General features: G+C 65.7%; 2 protein-coding genes across 4 annotated transcripts; one reads left to right on the forward strand and one right to left on the reverse strand.

The window, feature by feature from the left end:
* Positions 1–524: 524 nt before the first annotated feature.
* CA2H19orf71 (chromosome A2 C19orf71 homolog) lies at positions 525–5803 on the forward strand. Its single transcript, XM_043586138.1, has 4 exons — positions 525–3473; positions 4936–5174; positions 5263–5388; positions 5501–5803. Exons 1-4 carry the CDS (start codon positions 3382–3384, stop codon positions 5650–5652), a joined length of 609 nt encoding a protein of 202 aa, XP_043442073.1. The 5' UTR covers positions 525–3381; the 3' UTR covers positions 5653–5803.
* A 99-nt stretch (positions 5804–5902) lies between these two features.
* Positions 5903–15163, reverse strand: MFSD12 (major facilitator superfamily domain containing 12). Of its 3 annotated transcripts, none has more exons than XM_043586134.1 (10): positions 14776–15163; positions 10587–10797; positions 8899–9037; positions 8627–8812; positions 8315–8407; positions 8140–8232; positions 7482–7652; positions 7309–7403; positions 6369–6499; positions 5903–6273 (listed from the first exon to the last, which is right to left on the reverse strand). In XM_043586134.1, exons 1-10 carry the CDS (start codon positions 15071–15073, stop codon positions 6257–6259), a joined length of 1434 nt encoding a protein of 477 aa, XP_043442069.1. In that variant the 5' UTR covers positions 15074–15163; the 3' UTR covers positions 5903–6256. The 3 variants fall into 3 exon arrangements, with proteins under 3 accessions (XP_043442069.1, XP_043442071.1, XP_043442070.1); XM_043586136.1 differs by lacking the exon at positions 14776–15163 and adding an exon at positions 12237–12540; XM_043586135.1 differs by lacking the exon at positions 6369–6499 and having other exon boundaries at positions 14776–15122.
* Between the last annotated feature and the right edge of the window lie 1522 nt (positions 15164–16685).

Raw genomic sequence — 16685 nt, forward strand, 5'->3', positions numbered from 1 at the left:
GCACGCTGGGCGGCCCCGGCGGGGACCATCCGTTCGGCCGCTCTGCTCGGAGCACGACGGACACCTCCTGGGACCCGGCCTGCTTCTGTTCACGTCCATCTCTGCGTTGTCGTTGTCGTCCTGTCATCGTCGGGCCTGCATGCTCTTCCTGAAGCACGCGCTCGCCACCGCCGCTGCCTCCGCCCACGCCTGCGGGACAGACAGCCGGACGCCTGGCCGGTCAGCTGAGGCTGGGCAGATGGCTGAGCTCGGCCCGTGGATCCGAGAGACACATCCAGCTGCCCGGCGTCTCAGCAGCTGTGCCCGTGACTCCACAGGCTCAGCACGGCCTCCGGCGCAGGTCCGGGGCAGGCTCCATGCCAGGCGGTCATCTCGAGACGGACTTCTGCCCGAGGAAGACGAGTCAGGTCCATTCGTTGTGTCGTGCTCACCCCAACCCCCCACTGTCCTGTCACTGCCGGGTCCCAGCCCCGCCTTATCCCCAAGCAGGACTCGGGCTCTTACAGCCTGCCGGGCAGCCAGTCAGGGAGACCCAAGGGCAGAATCAACCCTGAGGGCCGGGTCCTCCTCCCCGGCGCCCCCCGCACGCCCAGGTCGCCCCGTGGGGTCCCGACCCTCTGTTCCATTGGCTGTGGGGCGGCTGGGGGAGGCGGCCCTCCTCTCATGTCCTCTGCTCTGTCCCCAGCTGCACCTGGACTCATCCCCTCCCGCCGAGGGAGGAAAGAGGGCCTGGGTGTGGCCCGGGACCCGAACAGCAGGCCCCTGTCCCTCCTTGGGTCGGTGGAGGGGTGGGTGTACTGGCACGGCGGAGCGGGCGGAGCGGGCCTGGGCTAGGCTGGGGGCCAGCAGTCAGGGCAGGGCCGCGCAGATCCCCTCCGCGTCCCGGTGGCCTTGCGCTCCCTTCTGTCAGCCGTGTGTGCATGTGTATATACGTACTCGTGGCTTTTGTTTAGATTTGGTTTTGTGTTTGTGTAGACGGGTCCCAGGAAAGTTGAGGGGTGGTGGGGGAGGAGCAGTGGCTCAGCCACTACAGCAGGGACGGCTCCCGGCTCCCGGCTCCCGGCTCCCGACCAGCTGAGCCCGCCTGAACTGGGCGGGGAGGGGGGCCGCCTCCCTGCGGGGCCGGGCCGGGGACAGTGTACATAGATGTGTGTTTTGATTGGTCGAGTTCTTATTTTTGTTTTGAGTGGTTTTTTTAAGAAAACAACCCCGGCTCTGTCGCGCTGTCTGTCGCCTTGTGCCCTGCGGGAGCCCGGGAACCGGCTGTGCTCGTGTGGCTGTGCCGCCTGGGAGCTGGGACAGGGAGGTGCCCGGTGCACCACTCGGGCCTCGAGTGCGGGGACGGGCACTGGGAGCGGCGCGAGCCTTGTTTCTTGTCAAACGCAGCATCGTTGTCATTAAACCGGTTGTGGGTTTACGCACTGCTGGGGCTGGCTCTCCATCTCTCTGGTCCCCAGCTGGGAGGGGTCCTGCGGGTCTGCACGTGCCCGGGGCCGCAGGCCAGCCTAAGTGTCACAAACGGGCACAGGCGACTCGCCCTGGGCGAGCTGGCTGTGGAGGAGTCTCACGGGCAGGCTGAGAGAGGTGCCCGTGACCCTGGCTTCGTGGTCCCCCGGGGCAGAGGACATGGGTGTAGCCAGCCCTCGTGGCCCAGCCAGGGCACGGCCCTGCTGTAGGGGAGAGGCACCCACTCCTGGCTGCCATCCGGGAGGAGGAGGAGGATGGGCCCGGAGGCGGTGGTCTGTGCCTGCACAGAGGAGGGGAGGGGCCGGAGGAGACGGGGCCGTGGGACTAGGGGCACGGGGCCACATGGCAGCTTGTGGGTGGGGCAGGTGCTTCTGTCACCTCTATCTGGCCGGTGGGGAAACAGGCCAGTGGGTGGCGTCACCGGCCCAGCGTGTCACACGGAGTGCTGGGGGGCGGGGGGTGGGGGGTGAGATCTGTCGGTTGACCTTCGGGTGTAGCTTTTGTGAGAAAAGGGAAGGGGTGTGGTGGTGGTGGTGGACGAGGGGCAGGCAGGGGCAGCGAGTGAGGGGCAGCCAGAGGGGGAGCTGAGGACTCCGCGGGGACCGTGGAAGAGAGAGATCTGGAAGTGCTGGAGGGCAGCAGGAGGTCTTGGGGGTGGGGAGGAAGGCCAGCCCCAGCCAGAGTGGGGGCAGGACCTGGCAGGTCAGGGGGCCCCAGGGGTCTCAGAAGGGTGAGCCCCCTGCCGCGAGCAGGTGCCCACAGCGGGCACGCACCCCGGCCCCTCCCTCTAGGTGAGGAGCCCCGTCTGGGGCCGTGGGGACGAGAGAGACCGGACCACAGCACCTGCCTTCGTGGGCCTCCGCTGTGGCAGGAGTGGGACGGGACAGGGAGAAGCCCGTGTGGCTCTCAGTGTGACAGGTGGCGGAGGCCCTAGAAAATGTCACCTTCGAACCCGAGGCCCAGTGGAGCCTGGTGTTTGATCAAGGGCCCAGAGAGCAGGGGGCACCAGGGCGGAGAGCACAGTCCCCGCACAGGCTCTGGAGCAGGGCCTGTGAGGGGAGGGTGGGGAGCGGGTGGGGCAGGGCAGGTGGGGCCTCGGGGGCCCTTGGAGTTCACGTGTCTGTTATGTGGTGTATCTTGGAGCATATGTCGGTGATGTTTAGTACGTTCACGAGGTGGTGCTGCTACCGTGTCTAGTTCCAGAACATTCCACCACCCCAGAAGACGACCCGTCCCCATCAGCTGTCACTCCCTGCCCCCTCCCCGGCGCCCGGCCCCCACAAACCCCCTTCCTGTCTGTGGATGAGCCTGTTCTGGACGTTTCACATAAATGGAATCACACCCCGTGTGGCCTCTGTGTCTGGTTCCCTCCCTGAGCGTCGTGTGTTCAGGGTCCTTAAGCCGGGCGGTGGTGTGGGCGCCTCGCTCCTGCTCGTGGCCGAGGGACGTGCGTGTGCGCGGGGGACACGGTCTGTGTCTGTCGTGCCGTTGAGGACTGTGAACTGAGCTGTGCACGCACGTGTGAGGGTCTCGCTCCAAGTGGTGGGTCAGGAGCAGAAGAGGGACAGGGTGGGGGGTGAGGAGGGAGGGCTGGGAATGGGGGGGCCCGGACGGAGCTTCTGGAGAGGTGCAGCTGAGGGCACAGCCCGGAGAGCCCCACGTGAGGGTGTTCTCGGGGCCCAGAGAGGAGGTGGGAGCCTCGGTTTTACGGCCACCACCCGAGGCACATGCCTGCCTTTCGCCTGGTCCTCCCCCTCCCGGGGGAGGCATCCTGGGGCGGGGGCGGGTGGCGGCTGTCTGGATGGAGGCCAGCGCTGGCCAGTACCGTTGCCGGGACACCGAGGGCCTTTGTCGCTGTCAACAATGGCCCCACAGGCCTTCCAGGCGTGAGCCCCTGGGGACCCAGAGGCAGACATGCAGACCCTGGCGTGGCAGCGGCCCGAGGCTGCCCGGCCCTACATCCCCCAGGGGACCCTGGAAGTGGCATTCCCAGCACCTCTGTACAGGTGAGTGCGCGCCTTGCCCGCAGACCCCACCTCTGGGTTTCGGGCCAGACGGGATCTGGTGTGGCTTCTCTTGGATGTCGTCTGAGTTTTGAGCGAAGGCACGCTGGTGTTGCTCTCTCCTCCCGCCTCCTGGCCCCCTCCTCCCTCCCTGCCCACGGCCAGAGCGGGGCGCCTGTGGAGACCGCGGGTCAGAGGCTCGCGTGGGCACCGCACACGCATAGCAAGCAGACCCCAGTTTGCTGCCACTGCTCCGAGAGCCCGGGCTGGGGGCTCAGATTTGCCCTCCCCCGGTTCTGGAAGCCAGATGTCCGACCCCAAGGGGTCAGCAGGGCTGGTTCCTTCAGGGCCTGGGGGAGACTCTCCGTCACGCCCCCCCGGCTCCTCGTGTCTTCGTGGCAGTTGTTGGCACCCCTCGAGGACGCGTCACCCTGACCTCTGCCCCATCTTCACGTGGCCTTCTCCGTGTCCAAACCCCTCCTTCCAAGGACACCGGGCGCGGCACCAGGGCCAGCCTAGCCTCCCGCTTCCCAGCTGTGTCTGCTGAAACCCCGCCTCCTAATAGGGTTCCGTTCTGAGATTCCAGGTGGGTACGGAATTGGGAGCCCCCGTTGAGGACTGGGACCGTTTTCACGGTGTTCTTCTACAAATCACGTGCATCTTGCAGTGTGGGGTACGCAAGATGGTCTTGAACCTCCCCTTGAGCGAGCGGCAGACCTGTCTATCCATTTCCTGAGACGGATGTGCCGGCACCTACCAGGCTAATCCCCGCCCCCCTTCAGGAGACACGTGGGCGTCTGGTTTCCTGGGACCAGATCTGTGCCTGCGGGCGCTGGTGAAAAAGCCTGTTGCCAGCAGCCCTGCGGGCACTGCCTCGGGGCAGCTCGGCGGCTCAGAGCCCCTGCCCGTCGTGTGCGGGAAGGAGCGGCTGTCGAGGTTTCTGCTCAAGCAAGTGTGCGCGGCTTCAGCAGCTTTGGAGGGTTTTTTTCTGCTTTTAATGGTACCACGCTGAGGCTGTCTTCTCTGCACCATGGCCTCCGTTTCCTACACCGTCCCGTGCTCCCCCAGGGCCTTTGTATATCCACCTGGAGCTTGGTGCTGCGGCCTCCTCAGGGAAGCCGTCCTAATGCCCGGCCCAGGACAGGCTCTGGCCCCAGAGGCCGCCGGGAACAGGTGCTCCCCTTGTCCCCGCCCCCTGCGTCCCCAGGGAGAAAGGAAAGCCGAAAAAGTAAAAAGTTTAGTGAGGGTGCACGGAGGCTAGAGAGGAGGGGGCCACGAAGGGTCGGCCTCCTGCTCTGCCAGGCCCGGGGGAGGGGGGGGGGCGGTGTCCAGGCCCTTGCGCCCTCGATGCTGGCAACGCATGGCAGGGGGTAAAAAGGCCCATTCCAGAGCCAGCTGAGGCCCGTGGGGAGGGCAGGGAGGGCCACAGGCTCAGCCTCCTCTTCCCTGCCCTTAACCCCCTCAGCGATGACTGCCTGTCCCTGGAGGGGCCCCGCTGGACACCGGCCATCAAGCAGGCCACACGCTGGAAGTACACGCCCCTGGGGCGCGACGCAGCTGGCCAGCTGTGGTCCACCGGCCTAACCACCTCAGACCCCCGTGAGGCCTGGTACACGTTCCCGCGGGCCCCGGACAGCCCCTACCGGGAGGCCCACGGCCACTGGCACAGATGTCACAGCTGCCGGGAGCGAAGCATGCCCTCGGGTGAGTGTTCAGCCGGTCTTGCCCCGCCACCGGGCCGGCCCCCCAGGGGAGGGCAAGGCCGGAGATGACCTCCTCTCCCCCCCCGCAGCCTGTACCCAGCACCTCCGGGAGACCGCCTGGTACGACCCTGTCCTCCCTGCCCAGTCCAGGAACCCCGGCACACGGTGGGGGAGCACGCTGTGGAGGGACAGACTCATCCGGGGCAAGGAGTACGGTGAGGAGCGGGGGCCCAGAAATCTGGGGGAGCGAGGCCCCTGGACCGAAGTGGAGACTGCCAGGGCCAGAAAGCAGGGGACAGGAGGTGACCTGGGTCCTGGTCCCTACAGTGGTCAACAGGCACCAACACCGGGTGGAGCCACCGTGGCGGTCGGACCATGTGCCGTACCTGTCGGTGCCGCGGCGGCCGTGCTGCGCCACCCAGAGCTACCGTCCCTCCGCCAACCAGCGGCCCCCGCCCGCCCACCTGCCCGTCTGCTGATAAAGGTCACGCTGCCAGCACCGCCCCTGCAGGGACCCCTGTGCCTCTGACACCACCCCACCCCCCCCGACCCTGTGCATCTCTCCACTTCTGGGGCCTGGGAGGGTCTTGGGTGGCCAGGCGGCCAGATAAAGGGAGCTACTGACCGAGACCCTGGTGACCAGAACTCTGGGACGAAGGCAGATGGACCCTGGAGGCGCCGGCTGCCCCCTCCCCACTCTGGGCCCCGGGCAGACACCTGAGGCCACAGTCCTCACCCCTGGGTGGCTTTTTATTCATAGCCAGTCGTGGCCTTGGGCACAGGGTTGTGGGACTGGGTCCCCCCCCAACCCCCAAGCCTGAGGCTCCCATCAGGCCCAGTGACAACACCGTTCGTCCAGGGACCCGGCAGCACCTAGGAAACCCCGACCGAGCCTGGGGTGACGGGTGAGCTGGGCGCTCCCCTGGATCCCAGAGGGCCAAGCTCAGAGTCTAGGCTGCTGACCGCCTGCCCTCACCTGCCGCCCTCACAGCCGGGTGAGGATGGGGGGCAGGGATGGGAGCTGGGCATGGCCTGTAGAGTTCATGTGCACAGGACCGCGACCGTGGGGGGACGGTGTCAGGGTTAGGCTCCGGGGTCCCCTGCAAGAGAAAGGGATGAGGGCAGTCAGGCCGGAGCCTGCCGGGGGCCCAGCCCCGCCGCCCATGGTCAAGGGTGGGGCGCGGCCCCGACTCACAGCTCCGCAGGCGGATGGGCCAGATCAGGAGACTGCACAGACAGAGGGTGGCGGCCACGCCCACGCCACCGGTCACAGCCACCATCACCCAGTGGTAGAAGCCTACGCAGGCCTGGCAGCAGAGCTCCAAGCTAGGGGTGGGGCAGAAGCAGGTGAGCTGACATCCGTCAGGACCCGTCAGCCTGGGCCTCCCGCTCGGCCGTCGGGTAGCCGGAACCGGAGAGCCACCCTCAGCACCCCCTCACCCGGCTGGGCTGCCACAGTCCCCTGCTCCCGGTTGTGCCAGCAGCAGCCACCAGAGGGCTCCCACCTGCCTCGGCCCCCAAGGCCCTGCACCCCTGCACTGCCCCCTCCCTGCCCCCCCCTCCTCCTCCTGTCGCCTTCATTTCCTCTGCTCCAGCCACACAGGCCTCCTCTTTGCTGTTCCTCCCCGTTTACCCGGGACTCCCTGACAGCCGCCAAGTCTCAGGTCCAGTGTCCTCTCCTCGAGGAAGCCCACCCTGACCTCTTGCCCCAGTCAGGCTCCCACAAGTGGGGTTTCCTACACACCTTGCATTGGTCTGGATCGCGCAGCTCTGTGCTTATTAAAGTGGCTGACGTTGCCCCCAGGTCCATGAGGACGGGAACAGACCGCCCTTGGTCCCAGAGCCCAGAGTTCCACAAGGCTCGGCCTCAGTGCTCTAGAGCCACCGGGGTCTGGAACCTTACAGGTTCTCAGGGCCTGAACAAGACTCTGGCTTTGCCCCAGCGCTGCCCACGGCCCTGGTACGTCCGAATGCTGTGTCCTCGGCACACAGCAGACCCCGCGTTTGCTTCCTAAGTAAGCCAAGTGCCGGAGGTAAGGAACAGCCGGGCATCCCCCCTGTGAGAACCCGCCAGACCCCGGGCAGTGCCTGGCACTCGGCACGTCTTACTAAGCGAGGAAGTGAGCAGCACTCACGAGCAGGGATGCAGGCTCTGGATGGCCATGACCGCCAGCCCGTTGGCCACCTTATCCGAGAAGCTCATGGCACCATACACAAAGGCTCCGCTGTGCTGGGGGACACGGGCAGGCAGGTCACAGCCCGGCCCCGGTCCCCCAACCCCCCACCCGGTCCACACCATCAGCCTTACCGTGTGGGGGCCGATGAGGTCGGCCGTCATGGCCAGCGAGGTGACGAGGACCGTGGCACAGCCCGTGCCCAGCAGCACGGCGGCTACGTACACGGCCACGCCGAGCCTGTCTGCCAGCGCCACCCAGGCGGCGAAGGCCAGGATCACCAGGAGGCCCGCGAAGTAGGTCAGCTGTGGAGGAGCGGGCCCAGGTCAGGCCCGCCTCACCCTTGCCAGGCGGCACCTACCCCCCTGCCCTTCCGTCTGCCGTACCTCCGGGCCCGGCCGCAGCCTGGAGGGGCGAGGGGAGCCATCCCTACGGGGCCCCTGGCTCGGACCTCACAAGACTCGGGGGCCTGGGGTCTGCAGCGCCACAGAGCCCGCACCACGGGGCCACGGCCGCGCCCGAGTCCATTAAAGTTAAACAGAGTGAAATGTTCAGTTCCTTAGTCATGCTGGCCAGAGTTCAAGGGCTCCATGCCACCGCTGGCTGCTGCCCCTGGCAGCCCCAAGTTCTAGAACCCTGGAGCCCTGAGCCCCTCCGAGGCCGGGACTCTAGACCTCCCGGACACGGGGCTTCCATGGTGTGGGTGCCGCGGTCCGGAGCCGCCGCCGCGCCCCCCCCCCCCCCGCTCTCCGCTGTGGGATCCTTCCCGCCACCCCCCGCCCGCCCACTTACATTCCTCCCGATGTACTTGTTGACCGGCTTCATGAGGAAAGACGAGCAGAATCCGCTGACGTACATCACCAGCGGGATGGTGGCGATGAACTTCTGTCGGGGCAGAGCGCATGCGCGCCTGTCACAGAAGGGCCCGTCCTCCCCGCTCCGCGCCAGCCCGCGCCGCCCAGCTCACCTTGGGCAGGTTGAGCGAGTAGGTGAGGTACATGGCTATGTACGTCTGGGACAGGTTCACGATGAGCCTCGTGCTCATGTACAGCAGGCCCACCTGCGGGCAGAGAAGGCTGGGCTCCGACGGCGCGCCCTGCCCCATCGGCAGGGGACACGGGGCCTACGGGAGCCGCCTGCAGGGAGGGGGGCCGCTGGGGACAAAGAACGTCTGCCCGGAGGGGTACAGGATGATGCAGTGACACCCCCCCCCACCCAAGAGTAGGGGCCTCAGGTCCAGCCCCACTGTGTCCCCAGCGCCCCCACCCCCTCAGCACACCTGATAGAAGGCGGGCTCCCGCAGCCAGTGTTTCCAGAGCAGCAGGGGCTGGGCGGTGGGCGGGGCCAGCAGCGGGCTGTGCTCGTCGGGCTCCTCCGCCCGCGGCCGCCGGCGCCCTTCCCTCGTGCCCACGTGGAACAGCAGCGAGAAGATGGCGCCCACTCCGACCACCAGCAGGGACAGGTTCTGGAGGCCAGGCAGGACAGGGGTCGGCCGGAGCCCAAGCCCCGGGGTCCGGGGCCCCGGGGTGTCCCGCCCGGGGCCCAGCTCACCTGGAACACCCGCACGTCTCGGACGCCCAGCTGGTCGCGGACATCCCGGGCCACGTCCGTGTGCGGGGAGCCCTGCAGGCGGAGCAGCAGCCAGGCGGCACCGTACACGGTGATGTTGGCCACCACGGTGAAGGCGTACCTGGCGGGAGGCAGGCGAGGCTTCGGCGCGGCGGCCCGGGAGGGCGCACGGCTGCCGCTTCCCCGGGGGCCCGCGCTGCCAGAGCCACCGCTGGCATCCGGGGAATCTCTGGCTGCTGGGTGATCTCAGCCACTAAACGTCGGGTGGCCCCAGGAAAGCCCTGGCTACGCGTTATCCGAGGATTTACAATGACCCACGAGTCCAGCGCGACGACCCGAGCGATCCGGGCACCGAGACTCGGGGAAGCAGGGCATGGCCCACACGCCTGTGCGCTGGAGATGCTCAGAAGCCAGGATGTGGGGGTTCTTGGTTCCCAGCTCCTGGGCTTTTGACAGGGCCAGGGCTCCATGGTCTAGAAGCAGCCATGGTCTAGGCCTGCTCCTGCTCGCAGCCCTAGAACAGTGTCCCTCCAGGGCTTGGGGGCAGAGCCTCTGGATCGCACACCAGGACTGTTTCCCTTTCTGAGAGTGAGCACAACACCCCCAGAGATCAGAGTGAACTGGCCACAAGACTGGTGGTAAAGCATCGGCAGGTGGAAGGTGCCCCCTCCCCCCCCCCCAGCTCAGTCTCAGCCCTGCCTGGCCCACCAGCTGGGGCCCTCGGGCCCGGGGCAACCCCCGTCATTGGCGCCCACGGCTCCGCGCCATGATGTGGAAGTCAGAGGCCGGGCTGGGCAGCGCCGGGGCCAAGCGGACCGAGGTGGAGAAGGCCAGGCCCCACTGAAGATGCCAGAGGGGTGCACGCTCAGGGCGCCTCCCGTGAGCCGGTCCTCCCCTCAGCTCCGGCCACAGGGGCCGCCACCACCTGTGCTTAGCCCTTCCGCCTGGCACTCGATCATCTCCCGTACCCTTGTCCCGCTGCACGGTGGCCCGTAGGGGCGGGCTCTGCACCAAGCCTGGCCTTGCCATGATGATTAAAGATAATCCACACAAAGGGCCTAGAACTGTGCTGCACACAGCAGGCACTGCATAAATGCTCCCATTACCATATCCTGGAGAACCTCCTTCAGTGCCTCAAACCAGCCAACAGACCAGCCCGGCGCCAGCTGTATCCGTGTGGGCAAGCTGGAGTCTGAGATGGGCCTCGATCTTCCCACACCCTGGTCGCGTCCTAATCCCTCCCCTCGAGAAGGGGACCGTGGATAAGCGAGATCACTCCCGCTGTTTAGGTGAAAGTGACAAAGGTAAAGGGATCCTGCGGGTATAATTAATGGAGATTATCCTGGGTGAGCCAAGCCTAATCAGGAGATCCTTAGGAAAACCCAAGCCTCAGGTGAGACCCCGGGCCTAGCCACCACCTCGACGGGGGCCTCCAGACAGACCGCGGAGCAGAAAGTACAGCCGAGCAGAGTCAGGCTCCACACCCACAGCAACCAGGAGATGCTATCTGGTGCCGTTGTAAGCTGCTAACTCTGTGGCCGCACCGGCGGAGGGATATGCCATCGTACAGACGGCTCACCCGGCGCTGACGGGCCCGGAGCCACACCGCCAAGCGGAGCCCAAACACGGAGGGCGCCCGGGTCTCCGGGCCTCGCCGGCGCCCCACGTACCTGAGGGCCGTGAGCTCCACCTTCTCGTGGTCGTTGGTGACGAGCTCCGGGATGAGACTGAGGTGGGCGATCTGCGTAGCGGCCCAGCCGAACTGGAAGATCACGATGAAGGGCCCGTAGTAGAGGAGGGCGGCCCACTCCGGGGTACCTGCCCCGCAGCCCAGGCACGGGCTGAAGATGAAGGGGAAGGACAGCAGGACACAGACGGTACCTGTGGACGAACGGAGAGCGGGGCGCTCACCCCACAGGGCCTTCCCACGAGCCCCCGGCTCCCCGGGGCACGACCAGGCCGGGACGAGCCAGGCCCGGAAAAGGCCCTGCAAAGTCATACAGTGGGGTCGGAGTCAGCAGGTTAAGGGTTCCCGGGACAAACGGGGAAGCCGAGGCAGAGGGACCCAAGGTCATGCGGCCCAAGAGGACAGCGGAGCCAGGCCTCCACCTGCCAGTTCAGGTGATGCGCCCCCGGTGTCTAATGGGGAAACTGAGGCACGTGAGGTCACGTGCTATAGCGAGTACAAGGGCAGGGCCAGGACCTGCAGCCAAGTGTTAGGAAAGGCCAAGGACGAGGCCTCCCCACGCCAGCCTCGGGCTCCCCAGGGCGACAGGGCGGGGGCTGAGGGGGAGGGGTGCAGAGCGAATGAGAGGAGCCGCAGGTCAGCAGGTCGAAAGGGCGCCACTGCCCACCAGACACGCCATTTATGCCCCAACTTCCCCCTCCTGCCTCTCCCGGTAGGGCCTTTTCCTCCCCCAGCTCCTACCAAGCGGCCCACGGGGCTACCGGCCGTCAGAAGGCCAGGGGACTGGACCCTGCCCTCCCTGAGCCCCAGTGTCCGCATCAGCTCAGGAGGAGGCCTGGCCTCTTCCTGGAAAAAAGCCCGATACCTCAGAACAAGCCCAAGTCCTCAAGGGCAGCCGACAGGCCCTGCGAGACGGGCCCTGCCCCCTCTGCCCCAGCCACAGCGGGCCTCCTCCCTGCCCCCGCACTCCAGGCTCCGTGCTACCCCAGGGCCTTTGCACAGGTCGTGCTGCTGCGTGGAATGCTATTCCCTCACACCATCCCAGCAAGGCTGAGTCCTTTTCGTCCGTCAGTACTCAACTCAAACGCCGCCTCCTCAGAAAAGCTCTCCCTGGCCGACCCAGTCACCGGCCGTCCCGTCCCCGCCCCGACGCAGCCCGTCTGGACACGGCTTCCTTCTCATGTGCCTTAGCACACACACGGATGTTTCTGTCTCTGCTTGTTTCCTGCCTGCCTCCCCCGCCAGACCAGGCTCCGGGAGGGCGGACGACAGGTCTCTCTGGGTCACTTGTGTGGCCCTGGCCCGCCAGCACGGAGCCCGGTGCAGACCTTTTGAGCGACTAAGTGACAATATTAAGAATGTCACCAATTTACAGCCTGAAGAGGTGGGTGTTACGACCATCCCCATTCTCCAGACGAGGACGCAGGTCCATCGTGTGAGCCGCAGAGCCGAGAACCCAGCCTGCTGCCCCCCTGCCCCCCGCCCCCGAGCTGCTCCTTCCCTCCAGCTCAGGGCCCTCTCCCCGCTGGGCCCAGCAGCTGGCCTTCCCTCCTCCCCCGAGGCTCCGGACCTCACGCCCCGACGCGGCGCCCACGTCCGCAGTCCCGGGATGGGGAAATGAAACCAAAACCACCTTTCCTTGCTATTTCTCTGGAACTGGCGCGTGGGCGGGGCATCCCCATCTGATTCCTGGGGGCGCTGGGGCCCTGGGGGCCCCCGCAGGGCCCAGGCACAAACTGTACACTCTGGTCAGAAGAATGCGCCGCCCTGGCCAGAACCCGCCCTGGAGCCGGCCAGGCCAGGTTAACCATTGTCTGGACGAGGCTGCCTGGCTGGGGGACCTTGGGCAAGGGACTTGGGGCCTCAGTTTCCAGAAAGCGGAGATAACAAAAATATCTGCCTCTCAAAGTCAGCGTGAGTTAACATGCAAGGGGCACCCGGGTGGCTCAGTGGGTTGAGTGTCCGACTCCGGCTCAGCTCAGCTCATGATCTCACGGTTCGTGGGTTCGAGTCCCGCGTCGGGCTCTGTGCTGACGGCTCGGAGCCTGGAGCCTGCTTCGGATTCTGTGCCTCCCTCTCTCTTTGCCCCCCGCCCCCAACTTGTGCTCTGCCTCACTCGCTCTCAAAAAGAAACATTAAAAAATTTAAAAATAAAAAAGATTAACGTGCAAAACCTGCCTCGCGAGCTTTAAAACTGTGGTAGGTCACATTTGCACAGCTGTCTCAACCGGCCGGAATGCACACGCACACACACTCCTATCCATCCTTCAAACCCCCGAAGCTAATGTCCCTTCCTTCAAAGCTCTGCTTCTCCCTTATGAAACCTAGTCCACCCACGTGCCCCAGCGTGGACCCCACGGAGAATCATCCCCTGTCTGGCTGTATCCTCTCGGGGCTGGGGGAAGCCCAGAGGGCTTGTTAAGGGAAAAAGTGAGTCCATCACCACCGGCCACGGGCTCAGCGGCAAAAAAAAAAAAGAAAAAAAGAGAAGTGGGGAGGGTTGCCAAGGTGACTTTCACTCAGGTCCCCTTATCAGGCCTCAAGAGGGGCTGCCTCGGCTTCCTCTCAGATCCTCCTGGGTCTCCCCACACGCTCACCCTGCGGCGGAGAAGGGGAAGGGGTGCAGGTGGAGGCCGTGGTGCCTGGTAGGGGTGCATAGCCCCCAGGCCGGTTGTACACAAACACAAAGCCGGCTCTTTATTTATAAAGGCGCCTAACCTTTGCAGGGGGGAGGGGATGCCGATTCTTCCTCTGGGGTCTGGTGAGAGCCTCACTGAACCCCAGGCCTCCCACCTATGAAAGGGGCGCAGAATCAGGCTGCTAACAGCATGCGCTCCCGGGGATCCCTTCCCACGGCTGCTTCCAGCTCCCCAGGGGTGGCTCCCCTGTCGGCCCAGGGAGAAGACCCCCACACCCACGTATCTGTCACCTGTCAGGCCTAGGAACTATCGCGTTTGCTCGTCAAGGAGTTGACCTGAACAGAACTGCGTTTGAGGCCGGGCTCTCAGACTCTGCAAGCTATCCCCGCACCGGCCCAAAGAGGAGCACCTTTCCCGTCCGCTTTTCAGAGGGGAGCACCAGTCTGAGTCTCCCGTGTCTCCCTGCTCCCCTCCCCGGCCGCTACAGTCTAAAGTGACCCCAGGGCAGCCTGGGTGTCCTCGGCGCCCGAGAATCCCGACCTCCGGCCGCTTGGAGATCTGCTGCACCTGGCAAAAACAGCACTCACGAGGGCCCAGGGCAAGTCACTGCCTCCTGGGTCACCGTTCCCAAGGGCAAGGAGACATCAGCCGGCCCCTCCTAGCTTCTAGAAAGCTGCCGCCCAGAATTCGCAGGGCAGGATTCCTGTGCCTGCCTCCCGAAATGCCCGGCGGGCCCCAAATGCCGGGAGGCACCCGTGCCAGGGGGAGGTGGGCAGAGAAAGCGGCGGGGGCTAATCTCAAGGCCCAGGGTCCACGGCGGCACAGAAGGGATGCTGGGAGGCCGGCCTTATCAAGGGTGTGCACGGGGCGGGACACCCCAGCTCCGGGGGCACCTGCCTCCACCCCCTCACCAACACAGGTGTTCTGACAGCTCCCCCAGAGCCCCCACCCTGTTGGCCCCGCAGACCCCAGTCCCCTCAGCCAGACAGACACAGACCCCTGACTCCTTGGTCTCACCTGCCCCCAAGTCTTGGCTCGGGGACAGCACCCTCAAATCTCCCAAGCACCAGGCTGCCCGAGCCGGGGCAGACGATGGGCAGAGGTGCACCGGAGAAACGGACAGACTGACAGAGGGGGGGGCGTCTAGGCAGCCTGACCCCCCACTCACACCGAGTTGTCCTGGGTGGTCACCCAGACAGACAAATAGAGAAGCCAGACCAGGCAGAGCGACAGAGGTGGCACTAGGCAGGCAGAGCGTTCAGGGTGCCCACGGGGGTCAGAGAGAAAGACAAAGGGAAGTGACACCGGAGGGTCACATGAGCGGTCAGATGGCAGACAGAAGGAGTACAGGGGCAGCTAAGCAGACAGATGGGGGAGGCTCATGGACGGGGGGAAAGTAAGTACTGGACGCGGGAGGTTCAGGCCTAGGGCAGGCGGGCACAGGAGGGAGGCTCGGGCCCCGGGGCAGGCAGTCCGACGGGGGAGGCTCGAGCCGGCGGGCAGTCGGACGGGGGAGGCTCGGCCGAGACTTACCGACCAGGTGCCAAGCCTTCCGCGGGCCGCAGCGGGCGCAGCGGCCGGCGGCGCGGTCGGCCTCGTAGCCCACGAGGGGCGTACACAGCCCGTCGGCCACCTGGCCGAGCAGCAGCAGCAGGCCCGCGCCGCGGGAGCTGTAAGCGCGCACCGAGTGCAGGTAGAGCAGCAGGTACGTGAACCACATGGACGCGCACAGGTCGTTGAGGAAGTGGCCCACGGCGTAGCTCAGCCGAGCGGCCAGGGACAGTGGCCGCGGGGGCGCCCCCGCTCCGGCTGCTGGGGGCCCCGGGCCCATGGCCGCGCCCCGGACTCCGGCCGGGCGGTCGGGGGCGCGGCAGGCGCCCCGCTCTCCCCGCGCCGCCGCCCCAGTCCGCCCCGCGGAGCGCGCAGGCGGCCGCCGAGCCCCGAACCCAAAATTAAGGCCTGGTCGGGGCGGGGCGGGGCAGGCTGACGGCCGCCTCCACCAATCGGGGCCGCGCGCCGGGACCCGGAAGCCAATAACCAGAGAGAGGGGCGTGGCCTCGGGGCGGGTTCGGCCTCCGTGCCGGGCGCCGACGGGGTGAGACGGTCCTAGCGCCGGGCGGTTCGCCCTCGGGTGAGAGGGACCCCCACGCACGTGGGCGGCGACACGGGAGCGCCCACACCCGGACCCCTGCCTTCGGGCCGGCGCCCCCCCCGCCTGACGGCAGCGCTACGAGGCCTACCGTGTGGGCCGGGAGGGGGTGGGCTGGGGGCGCGGGAGATGGGGGAGAATTCTGAGTCTGAGCTCGCCCCTCCTCGGGGTCCGGTGCCTCCCCGACCCGGAGAGACCCAATGGGACGCGGAGAGGACGCATTCGTTCTAATTAATTAGTTATTAAGGATAATAATGGGGATAATCATCATAATAACACCAGCTGGTGTTTAATGAGCGCCGGCTGTGCCAAACGGCCCACGTGGGTTTTCTCACCCAAGCCCGGAGGGAAGCGAAGCGAGTGTCTCCCATTTCACACAGGCCCAGAGAACGGAGCGGGCGTGCCCCGGGGGCTCAGGGAGTCAGGTGCCTGCAACCCCTCCCCACCCTCCCCCAACCGCCCTCCCACGACTGGGTCACCACCCAAGCGGTTTCAAGTTCCCCCAAGCGTTGGGTGCTGTTGTGCCCCCGCGCCCCCAGGGCCCCTCCGGCGGGGGGTTGAACACCCGCACTCCAGCCAGAAACCCCACTCCCTCCTGGCTGTTCCAGCCTTTAACTCTGGAGAGCCTCAGTCTCCCCAGATCTGGAATGGGTATAATGCACATTAAAAGTTATATGGGGGGGGGGGGGGTGCGTAGCGCCTGGGTCGTTCAGTCCAGTAAGCTTCCTGCTTTGGCTCAGGTCATGATCTCCCCGGTCCTTGGGTTCGAGTTCCCTTCCGCCTCTGTGCGGACACCTCGGAGCCTCGAGTCTGATTCGGATTCTGGGTCTTCCTGGAGAAGCAGAGAGAGAAGGAGACACAGAATATTTGAAAAAGACACACACACACACACACACACACACACACACACACACACGGTGCGCGACCAGGGGAGGGGTAGAGAGAGAGGGAGACACAGAATCCAAAGCAGACTCCAGGCTCCGAGCTGTCAGCATAGAGCCTGATGGGGGCCTCGAACCCACCAACCGTGAGATCATGACCTGAGCCAAAGTTGAACTCTTAACTGACTGAGCCACCCAGGTGCCCCTAAAAAATTGTAAGTGATATAAGGGGCCCTGGCTGGCTCAGTTGGTAGAGAGCATGACTCGATCTCAGGGTCCTGAGTTCCAGTCCCACGCTGGGTGTAGAGATTACTTAAAATAAATAAATACATAAAATATTTTTCAAGGGATATCATTGTTAGCTCTTTTTTTTTTTAATTTTTTTTTTTCAAACGTTTATTTATTTTTGGGAC

This window comes from Prionailurus bengalensis, chromosome A2 (assembly GCF_016509475.1).
Source record: "Prionailurus bengalensis isolate Pbe53 chromosome A2, Fcat_Pben_1.1_paternal_pri, whole genome shotgun sequence".
NCBI classification, from domain to species: domain Eukaryota; kingdom Metazoa; phylum Chordata; class Mammalia; order Carnivora; family Felidae; genus Prionailurus; species Prionailurus bengalensis.

Coding starts and splice junctions, on each gene's coding strand:
- CA2H19orf71 (XM_043586138.1), top strand. CDS start 3,382: ATGCAGACCCTGGCGTGGCAGCGGCCCGAGGCTGCCCGGCCCTACATC. Junction 5,175..5,262: donor GGAGCGAAGCATGCCCTCGG/GTGAGTGTTCAG, acceptor CCCCCCCCGCAG/CCTGTACCCAGCACCTCCGG. Junction 5,389..5,500: donor CATCCGGGGCAAGGAGTACG/GTGAGGAGCGGG, acceptor TGGTCCCTACAG/TGGTCAACAGGCACCAACAC.
- MFSD12 (XM_043586134.1), bottom strand. CDS start 15,073: ATGGGCCCGGGGCCCCCAGCAGCCGGAGCGGGGGCGCCCCCGCGGCCA. Junction 9,038..10,586: donor GTGGAGCTCACGGCCCTCAG/GTACGTGGGGCG, acceptor GCCTCCCGCCAG/GTACGCCTTCACCGTGGTGG. Junction 7,653..8,139: donor ACAAGTACATCGGGAGGAAT/GTAAGTGGGCGG, acceptor GCTCCTCCACAG/CTGACCTACTTCGCGGGCCT.